Here is an 18,824-nt window from a genome sequence, read left to right as displayed (position 1 = left end):
TAGGTACTCTCCAATCTTCTGAAAGCTTCCTCAGGGTTTGGCTTGGTTTGGTTTTTAATGGCGCATTTGCAGCTAAGGACATAATGTGCCAGACTTCCTCAGGGGCAGCAGTAAACAACTTCAGAGATACTGTCTCCTTGTCAAACTTCTTTCTCAATTTTTAATTTGCTACTATCTTTGTTTAGTCTAATAAAGGAGGTAGCATTCTTATATATTTTCTTCAATGTCATAATGTATGGGGTATCTATGCCTTGTCTTTACAGTGGCTTTAACATTGTATTATGCTGTATGGAGTCAAATGCCTTTTCATAATCCACAAATGCCAGGCATAATGGTGTTTTATATTCATTTGCTTTCTCCATTAGCTGCGATATTACGCGAAGGTGAGCTATAGTTGAGAATTCTGTCCTAAAGCCAGCTTGCTCTTTCAGTTGATTCTCATCAAGTATTCTTTCTAATCTGTCAATAATGACCCTTGTGAACAACTTGTAGGTGTGGGACAACAAGCTAATTGGTCTATAATTTGCAATTTCTGATTTATCTCTTTTCTTATGCAGCAAAATAATGATATCATTATTCCAGTTCTTAGGTGTCACGCCTTTCCTAATGTATTTTGTGAAGAGTCTTGCCAGTTTCTGTGTCATGTTTCTTCCTCCTAACTTTAACAACTCTACAGAAACTTTATCTTCACCTGATGCTTTCTGATTCTTCATTTTCTTTGATGTACGTTCTACCTCATCAAGAAGGATATTGGTGGGTGTGTCATATGTGTTGCTAATTTGTAATCCATCTTCCCCATTGCTGGCATCATTCCCTTGCTCCTGAAGTCTTCTGCTATTTGAATTATGCCTTCTCCACTATTTATAAGTACACCATCACTATTCTTCAGTTTCAGTATCATTTGTCTTTCTGTATTACTGCTCGTGACTGCTGATTTAAGTTATTTGTTTTCCCTTAATGCTTGTTCTACTTTTCTTGTATCTTCTTATTAAATCTTCTTATGTTCTACTTTTCTTGTATTAAATCTTCATATGTCATCTCTCAGTCTCTTTCTAATGGCTTTGCATAACTCAGTATACTCAATTTTGTCCTTGTCAGTGTTTATCTTGCTCTTCATTTTCATATTTGGTTCATCACAACAAGTGTTTCTTGATTAATTTTTTCTTCTTTGGATTTCTTTTTACCTATAGGTTTCTCGGAGTTTATCATTTTCAGAAAGTTGTATTCTTCATCGATATCTTGGTCCTGAAAGGTCTGCAGAAGCTCAAACTTATTCTTAAGTTCCAGTATATACTGCTTTTTCTCCTCTTCTGTTATCTCAAAGACCTTTGTATTATTTACTCGAGTCAGTTTTTTCCTTTCCTTTCCTACATCTATATCAAGTGTACATCTTACCATTCTGTGATTACTTCCAACATTTACCTTGTTCAGGATGGTAACATCATTCATAATATATCTTCTGTTAGTGAGGATGAAGTCAATTTCATTAGTTGTTACTCCGTTTGAGCTCTTCCAAGTTCACTTTCTGTTCACCCTTTTCTTGAAAGTGTTCATTACTGACATTCCTTGAGATTCTGCAAAGTCTTTCACCTCTTTCATTCCTTTCACTTATTCCAAAATTTCTTATAGTTTCCCTTTCTGCGTTGTTTTGTCTCTTTCCAACCTTAGCATTGAAGTCCCCCATAATAATGGTGTAGCAAGTTTTCTGTTCATCTAGATGTCTATCAATTTCAGTGTACACTTCTTCAATCTCTTCATCATCATGGCTTGATGTTGGTGCATATCATTATAACCTTTAATTTGTACCTCTTAGAAATCCTGAGTAGTAGTCTTGACACCCTTGGTGATGTACTTTTGAATTCCAAAACGTTGGTTTTTATATCTTTATGGACCAGAAAGCCAACTCCACCTTTGCTCTTTTCACTGTTTCCATTGCTGTACCACAGATTTCCACTTGATAAACTTTAAGTGATTCATTTCTTCTTGTTTTAGCCAAGCCGATGATATTCCAATTTACATTTTCTAATTCCTTTTCCAGCTCTAATATCCTATCTTCACAGATGAGCAATCTTATATCGTAACAGGCGAAGTTCAGTTTCTGTGCATGGCAGCCTGTTCGTACCCAGATATTCTTAGCAACCTCTGCTTCCCTCTAATCCTCTCACTGACATAAGAGGGGGAGTGAAAGCCACTGGGGACTGAGGGCAATTTGTTTCTTCACATTGTCATGTGCTAGAGGGTTTGTCTTTTCCTCTTCACACTGACCAGGCATCTTGAAGAGAAACCACTCTACACATTCACTGCCACCAAAGTGATGTAACAGGGCTTACCATCGAGAAGGTGAGCATGAGTGGATTTTAGGGAGGCAGGCCAACTGGACTTCTAAATCTTCTAAAATAGAAAGATATTGGATCCATCAGTGTTTTAGATTGGGCATCTGATAACACACAGAATACCTGTTCTCCTCTGTCCCAATGCCACTACTAATAATAATAGCTGAAGCTGAACATAAAAAAGGCATCTCAGGTGGATGAGATCTATCCAATTATATTAAAGGATGCAGTAAAAGAGGTAAGCAAACCTTTAGCTATAATTATGAGAGCAGCCTTGGATTCGGGGGGGGGGGGTTCCCTATGGATTGGAGATGTACAAATGTATTCTCCCATTCAAAAAGAGGAATCAAAGGGTGACATGAGTAATTACAGACCTGTTATTTGACTTCTGTTCCAGGAAAAATAATGGAATTGCTAGTTAAAGAAGCAATGCAGGATGATTTAGAGAGGAATGGTCACAGCACAAATTTGTTAAGGGGCAATCTTGTCTGACCAGTCTGATTGGATACTATGATGCAGAAAAAAATGAATTGGATGCAAAAAATAATTTTGACATCATATACTTAGATTTCAGAAAATCTTTCAACACAGTTCTACAAAAATCACTTCTGTACAAACTAGAGCAGCGTGGTATTAGGGACAAGTTACTGCTAATGGGTGATTAAGTGGGAGAAGAGAAAGAGGCTATCAATGTGCACTGCTCTAAAATAGAAAGATATTGCAGCAGTGCAGGATGTGCACTGCTCTTCTTGGATTACTGCAATTAGTGGAGTTCCCCAGGATTGAGTACTGGACCCATTATTGTTTACTATATTTAGTGATACTGACAAAGTGATATCAGGCTTAATGTCTAAGTTTGCAGATGATGCAAACATTAGCAGGGTGGTTAATGACAATACAAAGGGTATGCTACTGTAACATGATCTAAAAAAAATTAGGCAGATGGGTAAAAATGGCAACTGAAGTTTAACATTGACAAATTCAAGGTACTGCAGTGCATATGGTTAGCAGTAGTCCCAGATTAATATATCAGTTATCTGGTACCACACTCAATATAATGAAAAAGACCAGGGAGATAATTGTGCAGTTAGATATGAAGTTCTGAGCAGTGCAGGCAGGCTGCCAGGGATTTGGGGGTTTTGACAATGATAATAAAGGAATTTTGCCAGCATGCATAAGGAGGTAATTATCCCCTTGTATAATGCAATGGTTAGGTCATACCTTGAGTAATACATACAGAACTGAAGCCTCATTTTAGGAAGGACATGAATTTGTTTGGATGCAGAGAACAGTAATGAGGTTAGTGAGGGGAACAAAAGGATGCTCTCACCAAGAATGGCTTCAGTTCTGCAAACTACATCTGAAGACTAGACACCTGCAAGAAGATCTGACTGAGGTGCTTAAGGCTTTGAAAGGACTAAGTAAACTCAATGCTGATGGCATTCTTCCTCTTGCACAGAATATACACAAATTCATATTGAGGAAGGATGGATGCAGAATAGATATGTGGAAATTTGCCTTCAAGCAGGGGCAGATTTAATGTTGGAACAAATTGCCATCGGTGTTTTTTTTTTGTGGAAGTGGGTAGTTTGACTAAATTCAAGGAAGAAGGGATGGAAAAGTAATATGGGAATTGTTTTTTTTTTTTTTTTTTTTTTTGGGCTGATGCTATATACATTCTTGCATCATATTTGCCACTACTAACTACTGGCCTGCTTAAAATATCTATTATAAATCACAATGGAAAATGATTTTTGCATCTATACTCATTCAAAGTTAAAAACTTTAATGTGATAACAGCTGCTACTATAGGTTTTATTTTTCTGACAGTCTGTGGAAGCTTTACTCCCTCCACTGAGAGCAAATTTAAAGGCTTGTGCATATGCTCACTTTAGAAATAACTTATCCACAAGTTGACCTATATTTGGTTATTTTACTTTTTTATTAAAACAGCATCACTAAAGAGACAAATCCATTGTTAAATTAAAAACTGAGACTGCCATTAGAGATGTGCTTTGGAACTTCCTGGTCTCTCCTTTGAACCAAAACAGAATAACATATTAAATCTAAACAAGCAGCCAAGCAATGTGTGGGAGAAATTTTCTGTTTAAATGCATACGTGTATATTCCAATTAAATGAAAATGAAAGTTACAAGTTTATTTTAATCCCTAGCACTTGGCTGCATTGGCTTATTACAGAAAATTAGTAAAAGTGCAGGTTTATATTTCAAAACAGGAGTCAAAATAGTACCATCTAGTACTGACTATTTATCATAAATATTGTTTCCACTATCCAAAAACTAAGTGTTTTGTTTTTTCCCTACTAGCTTTATTTTATTACCGAAGTTTTCTTAACCCCAAACACAAAATCCACCTAATTTGGAATACTGTTCCCATTATCAGCTAAGGTTCCCAAAAGCATCTTTAAAAATCCTAGACAGTAACAGTCTGAGTAATCAATGATCCACCCCTTGCCTCCTCTCCCCTTCCCTTCTCTTCTCTCACAAACTAACCTCCTAACACACAGATGTTCAGAATATGGAGCATGCCTTTTCTACGGATATTTTCATAGGATCTGTCTTTGAAAATATCTGTATTGTAAATGAACATTCTAAATATTGAGTTTGATTACAGGATACATAATTTCACCTTTCTTCTAATACATTTCAAACACATGCAACAAACAGTCCACATCCATTCAATTCAAACCCAAACTCAACAACATAACTTCTTCATCTTCATTTAACCCCTCTACTCCTGATTTCCGGAACCTTCCACCACATGTATATTCCTAAAATTCCACCCGATAGAAATTCAATGTAATTAAGTGTTTTTCTTATTTTCAAACACTAACACAAACATAGTACTAGAGTACCATAAGTTTCAACAACTAATTTTCATTAAAAAAAAAAAAAAACTAAATAAATAAATAATTTGTCAAATCAAATAAAACTTTTCTTTACAGAGATATTCATTCAGCACATAAAATGTATAAATAAACATAATTTATTACACAAAAGGATACAAAAACATTAATTTGCCATTAAAACAAATTCATGACTACTAGATGAAAGGCATAATGAGAATATGCAGGATGATTATAAAGTAAATTAATGTAAAAATATGCAAATATTTTGACAAACAAATGAATCTACATATATAAGAAAGTATAATAAACAAGTTTTATTGTGGACTTATATACAAATAAAGAATTTTTATTTTTATTTCATGGCATACAAAGGTGAATAATGTATGACATGTTTCAAGATAAGGAATGGGAAGAAAAGCAACAGAATCCATAGTTAATAAAATGACATGCTCTTTGGAATAATTTCTTTTGTCCACTCTTATCAAAATGGTAATAATGCTACAGCTGCCCTGAAAGCTTATAAAGGAGAACAAAGAATTAATAAAAAGTAAATGTTCTTTCTCTTGGTAATGGGTAGTCACCACTGCCAAGATTAGCCATACTCTAAAAAAATTACCTTCAACTTCCCTCTTAGGAAATTCAGCGCAAGACAAGTTGTTTTTATTGTTGTTATTTGGTTTTTAGGAGCATTAGCAACTAAGGCCATATTGCTCCGGGATATGCGGTGGTCATTCCCTGACCTTTCCGCATCCTCCATATTTGGTGGTGACGGGCTCGAACCCCGGTCTAATCAAGAAGCATGTGCTACGCACTGCTGCTCCTTCCCACCGGGCTACGGAGGCGCCCGCAAGACAAGTATCCAGATGTTTACAAATAACAAAAGGAATCAGTACTCAAAACAATTACCAGGATTCTGAAACTACACTGTTGTATGTTCAAAACTGTTCAAGGGTTGTTTTATCTGAATTTTACACACCTGTGTTTTACCAAACTCAAATATGACCAGCAACAGCTAGGTTGACTTTTATGATCAGACAAGGTCCACTTTTATATTCATGATGATGCCATATACATAACTGTGTTGTGTGGGCTGAAAAGAATCACATGAAACACCTGACAATCCCAAATCTGTAACTGAACTGTTTTTTTTTTTTTTTTTTTTTTTGAAGATATTAGTAATAGATGGACTAAGGCGCATTTAGGGCTAGAGCCTCAAGCTGCGAACAAATTTAGACTATGTATATAATTATATACATAGTTATATACATAGTAATGTTATATACATATAATTATATATACATATAATTATATACATAGTAATAGATGGTTAATTATTGTATCCATATGTGGATATTTGGAAAATGTCACTCTAGACTTGAGTGACAATTTTCAAAATGTCACCGCAGAAAACCCTGTGGTTTGAACTAATTATATCTTTGCCACTTCTGAATCCTCTTTAACTAATGGGTGTACTGGGTGTTGGTTATTACTGTTAAATAACCTTTCATTTGGCATTTAATAAATTAGCTGTTATAATAAAGTTCATAAGAAATATGTTATTTCCACATAATTAATGTTAAAAATTCATAAATATGCTATAAGTAGTAATTGCTAGTTAATGGAACATTTTATGGAATCTAAAAGAAGATTACATTGTAAAATTATTTTAACTACATTTCAATTTGTGGGAACCCTAAAGGAGTTCTTCCATCCAACTACCAGTTAGCCATGTAATAGTTAACACTTTTAACGTAATTAATATTTTAAATTAATAACTAATGATTAATATAATTAACACTTATATTGCATAAAGAGTTAACACTTATATTGCATAAAGAGTTGTACAACATAGAGAGTTAATCACAACTTACATTTATACTATGTAAAGAGTTAATTTGTATGAGACAACTCACATTTATCCTACCTTTTAGATATGAAAAGTATTAAGCCATGTCAATTCTAACTGACTGAGTTTTTGGAATAAGTTCTGTACCAGATAAAGCTATGATATATGTATATTTACTTTACCTAATTGCAGGATTTAAAACCCCATTTTTAGATTAAAAAAAAAAACACACAGCTTTCACACTAACTAAATTGCACACAAAAAATTGGCATAGAAAATTCATAAAAGTTCCTCCTATCTCAAGAGGAATCAAAAGGAAGGATATTGTTGTTATTTGGTTTTTAGGAGCATTAGCAACTAAGGCCATATTGCTCCGGGGATATGCGGTGGTCATTCCCTGACCTTTCTGCATCCTCCATATTTGGTTGTTATTGTTGTTGTTATTTGGTTTTTAAGAGCATTAGCAACTAAGGCCATATTGCTCCGGTGCAGTGGTCATTCCCTGACCTTTCCTCATGCTCCGTATTTGGTGGTGACGGGCTCGAACCCCGATCCAGTCAAGAAGCGTGTGCTACACACTGCTGCTTCTTCCTACCTGGCTACGGAGGCGCCGCCCATATTTGGTGGTCACGGGCTCGAACCCCAGTCTAATCAAGAAGCATGTGCTACACACTGCTGTTCCTGCCCACCTGGCGACGGAGGTGCCTAAAGGAAGGATAGCAGTCACAGTTATTTTAGAAAAATAGCTGTGACTGCTTTTTCTAACTGCAGTGAAAACCACTTTTCACTGAAGAACTTTGAGAAATGTAATAAGTCTGAACTGATTTTTATAACTGTACAGGAGATATATCACATCTTAGTAATGTTAATTAAATAGGTTTTAAAACAAATAAGCCGTGATTGATGAACATAAATTATAAATTACACAAAGTTATATATTTCTCTTGCTAATTAAGCCAGAGAAATATATTTTTCAATCAATATTAAGTGCAAACACATGCCGAAGGAACTTATACTGCTACTGAAAGATGATATTTTTCCCCTCTATAAAATAAAAGGAAGTGTGGTACCTTTAATTAAAATAATTCTTTATGTAAATATTAAGTTTAAAAATCATTTTGGATTCAATTTTGGCATAAACTCTTTTTATAGCAGGTATAGTATATTTGCAGGTTTGTACATTTATTTAATTATAAATAGAGGACTAGCATCCATTTTTGCACCATAGGCTAAGAAAAAGACATTATTTGGTACCCCACATACAATAGATAGTATTTTCATTGTGATGAACATTCTCATTTCTCATAACAAGTAGTGGCTCTGATTTACAGCAAGAGACGCAAAATATAATATAAAAAAATGGATGCAAGTCTTGCTATTTATATTAGTTTATCACAATCTAGGCATGAAACATCTTCAAGCTCTATATTATGGATATTCATCTAATATATTAATACTGCATTAATCTCCAAGAATGGTTTCAGTGAAAGCAGCAGGGTGATGGAGGATTTTTGTTTGAACAGCATTGTACAGACATTTATCACATTACTTACTTGAGCTACAGTTAATCGAGCTGTGACTGATTTGAGGAAATCTTTCTGCACTGCTTTAAGCCCTTTAGTTGTCTTTCTACTTTCCAACTTTGATTTTGATGAAGCCTCACTGCCACTGTTGAGAAATAATATTTAATTGTGTTGTACATCAAACAAAAATTCATGCATACTCAAACAAAAGTGCCCTCTTTCAACAAAGATCAGGAGCCTAATAGTGAATTCTGTTCATTAATTTTAAACTCAGCTATAATGAAATACATTATTTTTATTTTAATGAACTTCAAAAAATTAATTTTTATTAATTTATCTTAAAAAACAAAAAAACAAAAAGTGGGTTTACTTGATAAGCTTAAAAAATGTGCAAATTTTTTGGGACCTAAATATTATCAATACCATACAAGTTTAAAAATAAAAATTAAATGTGTAGATTTCAATTTAGCAATTAAATTATTTCAATGAAGCAATTTTTTTTTTTTGTATTGTTTTAAAAGGCATGAAAATTTTTACACAGAAAATTAAGGACAACTCTAATCACAACTGATAATCTAAATAGATATTTTGTGGATATAATTCTAAATTGCTTCCTCTAAGAGCAGGAGCTGCTGTTCCCAATCTTTTTTTTTTTTTTGTTAATTGTTGGTGCATCGGCTTCTTTGGCCATAATGCACCTCCCAAAGGTTTTGCATTTTACTCTGATCCAAGCCAGAGGTGGGATTCAAACCACGACCTTTGGGTTGCCAGGCAGGCACTTTACCCACCTGGCTAGCCCGGTCGGCATTCCCGATTTAAGCAAATGATTTAGAATTATACTCACAAAACATAACTATAGATTATCCATTCTACAATGCAAAAGACAATATTGATTTTCATAATCCATAATATAAAGTTTTCATTTTGTAAGAGTTAGGCAATTTCAACTGTAGCACCACTCCCAAATATTTTTCATATTTCATATTTTCCCAGTTCATATTTTTTTCATATCAAGTAATTTTAATATACAGTAATATTTCAGTGTGAAACAATAGCAGAATAGACTTCAGTGAATGAAAGAATACCACTGGAAACTTTTAAAAACTGAAAAACAGAAGACTTTTAACAGAGATTCTTCTTTAGCCGGAATGTTCTAGAACAGCATTTCCAGACTTTTCTTCCAAATGAATATCTAATCAGTACATATATGCTGCAGCAAGAAAATTTCGCATCATGAAATGTAAAAAACTATATTTTAAAACTTCTTTGCTTTATTTATTTATTTATTTATTTTTATTCTGCTCAATTATATAATACTTGTTAATGCAGAAACTTTACATTCCACAAGGCTGAATCAGGTGACTATAGCACATCATATAAAATTATGCAAATTAACTACCACAGCAGTCACATCATTCAACAAATTTGAAGCATGTAATCTTCTTTTGCATACAATTCCCTAAAAAATCAGAACACTTACATATTTACACTAACTTAACCTTCTTTTAACTACAGACACAAGTACAATACACAACACAGAATAACTATGGTGTAATAAACTCCACTGCATCATTAATGCTACTTATAAAAAAAAAAAAAAAACAGAAATGAAAAAGCAATGTAAACATACTTGTCAAAACAAATGATATAAAAAGTCCAGATATATTTATTTTTATACCAGACAAGCGCATGGTCACTATACTTATGCTAAACAGGAACAGAATCACCTAACTTTGGATTTTAAGCACATATCATTAAGTTTAGCAGGTCCATAACTGAAAAAAATATATTTAAAAAAAAAAATAATAATAATAATAACATCCATGTTTGAAAAATACCACAAACTTGAATAATAACTGGAAGAAAACCATATTTATCAGGAAAAAGATAAGACATATCCAAAAACATCATAAAATTCTCAAATAAACTGTAGAGTTGGCAGGTATGTAAAAGATATTGATGATTTTTATAACATTTTATAAAAAGAGCAGATTTACTGCTATACTGACTCCATGTATTACAGGGGTATTTCCAAATTGTCTCCCCCATGCAAAATTTGTTCTTAAAACAATTCAAATCAAATTATACAGTCCATTTATGCAATTGCACCAACAGTTGGTTTCCAAAATGCAATACTGAGCCACTGAATAATAAAGTGCGGGGGGGGGGGGGGCAAACCTGCATGATCATTCACAATATTTAAGGATATGCCATTGGAAAAAATAAAAATCTAAAAACAAATCAAGCATAAGCATTTAGTTTCTCAATGTGATTTTATTCATTCATAAAAGAGAATCTATAAATACATAGCATCTTCTAGTTTAATACCACTTTTGCATAACTGACATTTTATAAACAAAGCAATTTACTTTATTTCCTTTGCATGTCTTATATCATATTTATAAAGGTATTCATTATTTGAAAAGGGTGAAGAGTAGATATTGCATACAAGGTTTGATCAAAAAGTTGGGAACTGAGGAAATGAATTAATATTCAGGAAGGAGAATATTCAGGAAGTAGTAATGGAGGCATGTGATGCAAGAAAGCAAGTGTATGAGCTTATGTAGCATCAGTCAAAAAAAAAAAAAAATTTTCACACATCCATTCCCTCTAAAAGTTTGTCCAGTTCCTCCTTGAATTTATTTAAGCTACCAACTTCAATAACAACAGATGAAAGTTTGTTCCAGCATTTAACCAACCGCTGGCTAAAGGCAAATTTCCACACGTCTATTCTACAACTGACTTTCCTCAAATTGAATTTATGCCCCCTCAGGTTCGTAATCTGAACAAGTGGAAGAATTCCGTAATCTGAGCAAGCAGAAGAATTCCGCAATCTGAGCAAGCGGAAGAATTCGACATGCTCAACCCATTCAAGGCCTTATACACCTCGATCAGATCACCTTGCTTTGTTTGTTTTGTTTTGTTATTTGGTTTTTAGGAGCATTAGCAACTAAGGCTATATTGCTCCGGGATATGCGGTGGTCATTCCCTGACCTTTCCGCATCCTCCGTATTTGGTGATGACGGGCTCGAACCCCGGTCTAATCAAGAAGCGTGTGCTACGCACTGCTGCTCCTTCCCACCTGGCTACGGAGGCGCTAGATCACCTCGCAGGTGCCTAGTCTCCAGCCACTGCAATTTGCAGAACTTAAGCCTTTCTTGGTAAGAGGATCCCTTCGTTCCACTCACCAATCTTGTTGGCCTTCTCTATACATGCTCAAGCAACTCTACACCCTTCCTAAAATGAGGCCTCCGGACCTGTATGCAGTACTCAAGGTGTGGCCTGACCATTGCCTGATACAAAGGGATAATCACCTCCTTTTCCCTAAATGACAATTCAGTCAATTTTAACACAAAATGTGTTAAAATTGACTGAATTGTCCCACAAGAAATACCAATTTCACTAGCAACTTCAGATAGTTAAACGTTGATCACATCACAAACAAATAATTAATTAAATCATTAGTTGTCAAACGTCAGCCAGACCAAGGTTCATCTTCAACAGGCAAAAGGTCCTTTTTAAACTTTGAGGAATCTCCAAATGGCACACTGCATCTTCTCTGAAAGCATTTAATAAAATTTTACAAAATTCTTTTGCACTTTCCTTAATTTGAAACAAAATCTGATGCAAATTCACTGCTCAGTAAGGTTACTCATTTTAAAATTCATACTAAATATAGATAAATGAGTGACTCATGGGTCAAATGAGCTACCGAACAAGTTATGACAAGTCAATGCTTGCCACAAAATATTAACCATCATAATAACCAACCAAATTTGATTGGTTATTATGATATGGTTACAAAGGAACTAGATGCAAAAAATAATTTTGATATCATATACTTGGATTTCAGGAAAGCTTTTGACACTGTTGCGCATGGAAGACTACTGTACAAATTGGAACAGAATAGTATTAAGGGTAAGTTGCTACAATGGATAAAAGGATGGTTGAGTGGGAGAAGACAGAGGGTGGTAATCAATGGGTGCTGCTCTTTGTGGACTAATGTTATTAGTGGAGTCCCACAGGGTTCGCTGTTGGGTCCACTGTTGTTTTGTATATTTATCAATGATATTGATGAAGGTATATCAGGCTTAGTTTCGAAGTTTGCAGATGATACAAAGGTTGGCAGGGTTGTTAATGACAGTAATGGCAGTATGTTACTGCAACAGGATCTAGAAAATTTGGGCAGATGGACTTAGAAGTGGCAACCAAATGCATTATCATAATCCTTAATGAGCAGAAAGGAATTAACAAGATTCCCCTGCTGGCTTCTTAGGCAGTAGAGGTCAAGTTATTGTTATTTGGTTTTTAGGAGCATTAGCAACTAAGGCCATATTGCTCCGGGGATATGCGGTGGTCATTCCCTGACCTTTCCGCATCCTCCGTATTTGGTGGCTCATGGGCTCGAACCCCGATCTAATCAAGAAGCGTGCACTATGCACTGCTGCTCCTGCCCACCTGGCTACAGAGGTGCCAGAGGTCAAGTGGGTGCTGGCTGTAGATGTTGTCATGTCTCAATCTCTGGCAAACCAACCTATCATGTCTCACAAGGCGCCATAATGAACTTCAATTTTTGGGAAATTACAGCCGTTGCATCAAACTGGGTCTGCCTAGCTGCTAGACTACTCATCTGCATACTACGCAGAAATTGAATAGAAAGGCAACTTCAATGCACAATGACTGAGCAAGCTTGGTCTCCTGGGCTGGATATGCTCTTTCCCAAATAATAATAATGTATGAGCCTGGTTGCTAAAGCTACCTATACAGAGCTGCTGGTGTTGTTTCAGTTCTAATATGCTGTTAATTCTTCACTCGTATGTTAATATCACAAAATGGGCTAGTGACCTTGTCAAATTTTCTTTTGAAGCCACTAAGGGGCGGGGGGGGGGGGGGGAGAGATCAGAAGTCCAGAAAGGATTTTCTTTCACTAAGTTTGCAAATAATACATTTTCTCTACAGATATATTTGCCTACAGCACCAGAAAAACACATTTTGTTGATATTTATCTCACAAGTATGTTATTGTTATTGTTATTTGGTTTTTTTTTTAGGAGCATTAGCAACTAAGGCCATATTGCTCCAGGAATATGCGGTGGTCATTTCCTAACCTTTCCGCATCCACCGTATTTGGTGGTGACGGGCTCGAACCCCGGTCTAATCAAGAAGCGTGTGCTACGCACTGCTGTTCCTTCCCACCTGGCTATGGAGGTGCCTTACACAAGTATGTAGACAGTCTCCAATTTACATAAGAGTTTTTCGATCCCCAATCTTATTCATAAGTCAGTGATTATGTAAAACGAGGTAAATAGACACAGATGGTATTAATGTGATAACTATTCAAGTCTGTTGCATTTTCATAATGGAAATAACATTAGGAGATAAGAATGTGATGCGAAAATTTTTACCTGTCACACTAAAAACAACTATGCCCCATCTTATCTGTGCATAGTTGTTTTAAGTGTGGCAGGTAAAAATTTTCAAATCTCCTAATGTTATTTCCATTATGAAAATGATCAACACCACTCTTCCTTTCTTACAAGCTTCTTTCTAATAATTTTATTATCAGGTATAAAAAGTAGCATACCATTCCTTAAAAACAACTATGTCCATCCAAGCATTTCATTCATTTTTGTATACAACCAGTAGTTGTACAAATCCTGAAGCCATCTGTTTTTTTTTGTTGTTGTCCCCCCCCCCCCCCCGGTTTTCCAAATATTAGTTGTTGTTATTGTTATTTGGTTTTTAGGAGTATTAGCAACTAAGGCCATATTGCTTCGGGGATATGCGGTGGTCATTCTCTGACCTTTCCGCATCCTCCGTATTTGGTGGTGACTGGATCAAACCCCAGTCTAATCAAGAAAGCATGTGCTACGCACTGCTGCTCCTTCCCACTTGGCTACGGAGGCACCCCAAATATTAGTAACTACAATTTATGGAACCCAGAAGCAGTAGTACATGTCATGATTGCCCTTTCTTTATCCATTTTGCACTCATTTACTGAAAGAGACTTTTCTTGGTGCCAAAATCTTTTGAGAAGTTTGTTTGTTTGTTTGTTTGTTTGTTTGTTTGTTTGTTTGTTTGTTTGTTTGGGAATTTCTTGGGCGCATCGGCAACTATGGCCATAGTGCGCCATGCATATGGTAACTATGCATGTCATTTTTTCTCAAATAGAGAAAATGGAAAGAAGGGACCAGAAAGTTTTTTTTTTTTTTTTTTTTTTTTCCTAACTAAAGAAGGTGATATACTTTAATTATCTTGAGAAAGTTATAAATGCTTGAGACATTTGTTTCATTGTTTAAAAGTGAGGTAAGTGTAAGATCTTTTGTAGTGGATGAAGTGTAAAGATTCTGGCGTTCTCTTGTATATTTTGTGCATTCAACCAGAATGTGTTTCACTGTGAGCATTGTATTACAGTGATGACATTGAGGGGGTGTTTCTCCTCTTAAAAGATAACCATGAGTTACATTTGTATGTCCTATTCGCAGACGAGCCAATATTACCTCCTGGTGTCGGATTGAACTGAAGCTGGAAGGCCATCGCTCAAGGTTTGGCTTGATACTTCGAAGTTTATTGTTTGGCTGATTTTCCCATAATAACTGCCATTGGCACATGCATTTTTCCAGGATTATTGCTCGATAGTCTTGATGAGGCACTTTCCACTTGTTCTCGGGTGGTAGGTGAGCTAATTTGGCAGCATTGTCCGCTAGTTCATTTCCAGGAATTGCCATATGTCCTGGGACCCAGCAGAAGTGTATGTTTTTCCCAAGTACTGATAAGGTATGCAGAGAGCTGACTATTCTTTTCACGACTGGGTGGGTGATGTTCATTGTGTTTTTTAGTGCTTGAAGTGCACTTAAGGAATCTGTGAAAATTATGCTGTTGTTGATATCGGAAGACTCGATATGATTCAGTGCAACCTGAATTGCTATTAGTTCTGCGGAAAATATACTGAACTCACGTGATAACTGATAAGCTAATGTGATGTTTGGGAAAACTGCGGCGATTCCAACGTGGACATCATTCTTTGATCCATCAGTATGTACTATGGAGAAGCTAGGATACTGGTTCACTACTGCATGGTATAGCTGCAAGAAGTTTTCTCTATGCAATGTAGATTTATTCCATTCATGCAGATGTAAATCACATGAGGGCGGAATGATATTCCAAGGAGCAAGAGAGGATGGGAGGCTATGTGCCACATTGTCTAAAGTTAGATTTAGTTCTTCTAAGAGGCGTTTTATTCTCATACCCAAAGGACGATTAGCATTAGGCCGGTTTTGGTATAACCTGGTGTGCTGTGATGAGAAAAGTATCTGCCAATTTGGGTGTTCTGGCATAGATCTAATTTTATAGGCGTAACGTAGTATCAGTTGTTGTCGCCTGATCGAGAGAGGAGGTTCGTGTGCTTCAGCATATAAGCTATGTATTGGTGACGTGCGATATGCTCCTAATGCAACGCATATTCCACTATGATGGATAGGGTCAAGCCAGCGAAGGGCACTAGGTCTTGCTGAACTATAGACTGGTGCTCCGTAGTCAAGTTTTGATTTTATTAATGCTCTATATAGCCGTAATAAAGTAAGGCGATCAGCTCCCCAATTAGTTGCAGAGAGAACCCGGATGATATTTAGTTTTTGTTGACATGAGTTTCTTAGTCTTTTGATATGCTCAACAAAAGTGAGTTTCTGGTCTAAAGTGATTCCTAAGAACCGTATGCTCGGATGAACTGCTATTGGTTGGCGATTCAGTTGTAGCTCTGGATTGGGATGGAGTTTGCGTTGGCGGCAAAAATGGATGCAAAATGTTTTTTCTGGACAAAGTTGAAATCCATTAGTCTGAGCCCATGAACAGATCTTATTTATTGCCACTTGCAACTGTCTCTCAATAGTATTCATATTTTTAGCATGACACCAAATACTAAGATCGTCTACAAACAGTGCTTTATCAACAGTGTCTGGAATTTGTCCGGCAATGGAGTTTATTGCAATTATAAAAAGTGAAGCACTGAGTACAGAGCCTTGAGGAACTCCTTCTTCTTGGGAAAATACTTGGGACAGTGAGGTTTTGAATCGAACCTGGAATGTACGCTTGCATAGGAAATTCTGTATGAAAATCGGGAGGTGACCCCGAAGTCCATGACGATGTAATTCACGGAGTATTCCATACTTCCACGTGGAATCATAGGCCTTACTGATGTCAAAGCAGACTAACACATGGTGTTCCGATCTGAGGAATGCATTACGGATGGAATTCTCTAGTCTGACTAGTATATCTAGTGTAGATCTGTTTTGTCGGACACCGTATTGTGCAGAATGTAGCAGATTGAGATTTTCAAGGTACCAGATCAGTCGGCGGTTCACCATCTTTTCGAGAATTTTGCAAATGCAACTGGTCAAGGCGATTGGTCTATAATGAGTGGGATTTGTAGGGTCTTTACCTGGTTTAGGGAAGGCAAGGACCGTAGCGTGATGCCATTGATTAGGAAATTTATCTTCCAGGAAGAGTCTGTTGAATAGATGAAGAAGTAACTGTAATGATTCGGTACTTAGTTCCTGAATCATGGAATAGTGAATGTTATCTGGTCCTACAGCACTGCGTCTAGATGTTGACAAAGCTCTATGTAATTCGTGAATGGTAAAAGGTAAATTGTATTGTTCATCTCCTTTTGAAGAGAAGTTTAACTTTTGTTTTTCTAAACTTGTTTTTAATCTTCTGAAGGTCAGTGTATAACTTTCTATTGCTGATGTTTTTGCAAAGGTTTCACCTAGTATATTGGCAATTCCAGCAGGATCATTTACATTCTGCCCTCTCCATTCCATGATGGGTAGGGGTATCGGTTTATATTTGCCACTCATTTTTCTGATTGCTTTCCAAATTTTATGTGTAGGCATTGCTTGATTAATAGTCGAAGTGAAGCAGATCCAAGCAGCCTTTTTATTGCAGCGTCTAACATATCTCGCTCTTGCTCTAGCACGCTTATATTGAATGAGATTGGTTGTAGTTGGACTCCGGCGAAAAGAATTCCAAGCTTTGCTTTGCATTTTTTTAGCCACAAGGCATTCATCACTCCACCAGGTTTTTGGATGAATCGGTAATTTTGATGAGGATTTCGGTACGGTTTGTTCTGCTGCATGTAATATCATTCTGGTGACATAGTCAACTGCTTCGTCAGTTGTGGAATTTTGGATTATTTCGGGATCAAGCTTGGTTAATTTTTTATAGGACTGCCAATCTGCTTTATCAGTAAGCCAATGCGGAATTTTAGTAGGATGATGAGGGGGCTTATTAAGTAATTCAATTATTATGGGGAAATGATCGCTATGTAGCGGATCGTTGTTTACCGTCCACTTTAGAATAGGATATAAGGTTGCAGAACAGATAGACAAATCTATTGCAGTGCTTGTTCCTGAAGGAAGGTGAACGTATGTAGGTGAACCGTCATTTAGAAGAAGGAGGTTGTTATTGTCTAGACACTGTTCAATTAGTTTTCCTCTTTGGTCGATGTTGTTGTTACCCCAAAGAGTGTGATGACCATTTAAGTCTCCCAGAATGAGGAAAGGTGTTGGGAGTTGAGTTATAAGATTGTTGAGATCATTTTGCTGGAAGGTATAGCTTGGTGGAATGTATAAGGAGCAGATTGTCATATGGATGTCAGCAGCTATACGGACTGCTATTGCCTCGAGGGGAGAGTTCAGTGAGACCTGTTTGGTAGGAATATGTGGGTTTGTTAAAATAGCTACGCCACCATGTGCGATATTCTGATTGGTTCTGTCTTTTCTAATAATGTTATAATGAGACAGTTTTGGTGTATTTTGGGTGCATGGGGAAATGATCGCTATGTAGCGGATCGTTGTTTACCGTCCACTTTAGAATAGGATATAAGGTTGCAGAACAGATAGACAAATCTATTGCAGTGCTTGTTCCTGAAGGAAGGTGAACGTATGTAGGTGAACCGTCATTTAGAAGAAGGAGGTTGTTATTGTCTAGACACTGTTCAATTAGTTTTCCTCTTTGGTCGATGTTTTAAATAAGTTTCTTGAAGGCAGATACATATTGGTGAGTATTTACAGGAAAGATCGTATAGGTCATCGATATTGGTGCGGAATCCACGACAGTTCCATTGTATTATTCTGTTCATTGTTTATCTCTTATTAGACTTTCTGAGCGTTTTCAGGTTGTTGAGGTTTTCTGTTTTTCACTTTTGTTTTTATCTTTTTTTGGGAAGGAAGGCCTTTCCGTGTCCATATCTTCTTC

General features: G+C 36.2%; 1 protein-coding gene across 1 annotated transcript in view; it reads right to left on the bottom strand.

Annotated features, from left to right (window-relative positions):
- Nucleotides 1-18,824, bottom strand: part of LOC150085556 (uncharacterized) — a 327,690-nt gene that overhangs the window by 179,912 nt on the left and 128,954 nt on the right. Inside the window, exon 6 of the mRNA XM_090374600.1 lies at nt 8,602-8,716. Coding sequence (XP_090230726.1) covers nt 8,602-8,716 — 115 coding nt within the window. The remainder of the gene's footprint in view (nt 1-8,601; nt 8,717-18,824) is intronic.

Source organism: Mastigoproctus giganteus, chromosome 5 (genome assembly GCF_048544385.1).
Source record: "Mastigoproctus giganteus isolate SK-2022 chromosome 5, ASM4854438v1, whole genome shotgun sequence".
Lineage (NCBI taxonomy): Eukaryota > Metazoa > Arthropoda > Arachnida > Uropygi > Thelyphonidae > Mastigoproctus > Mastigoproctus giganteus.
The sequence above is the reverse complement of the archived record's forward strand: the minus strand, read 5'-3'. Positions and strand labels throughout refer to the sequence as shown.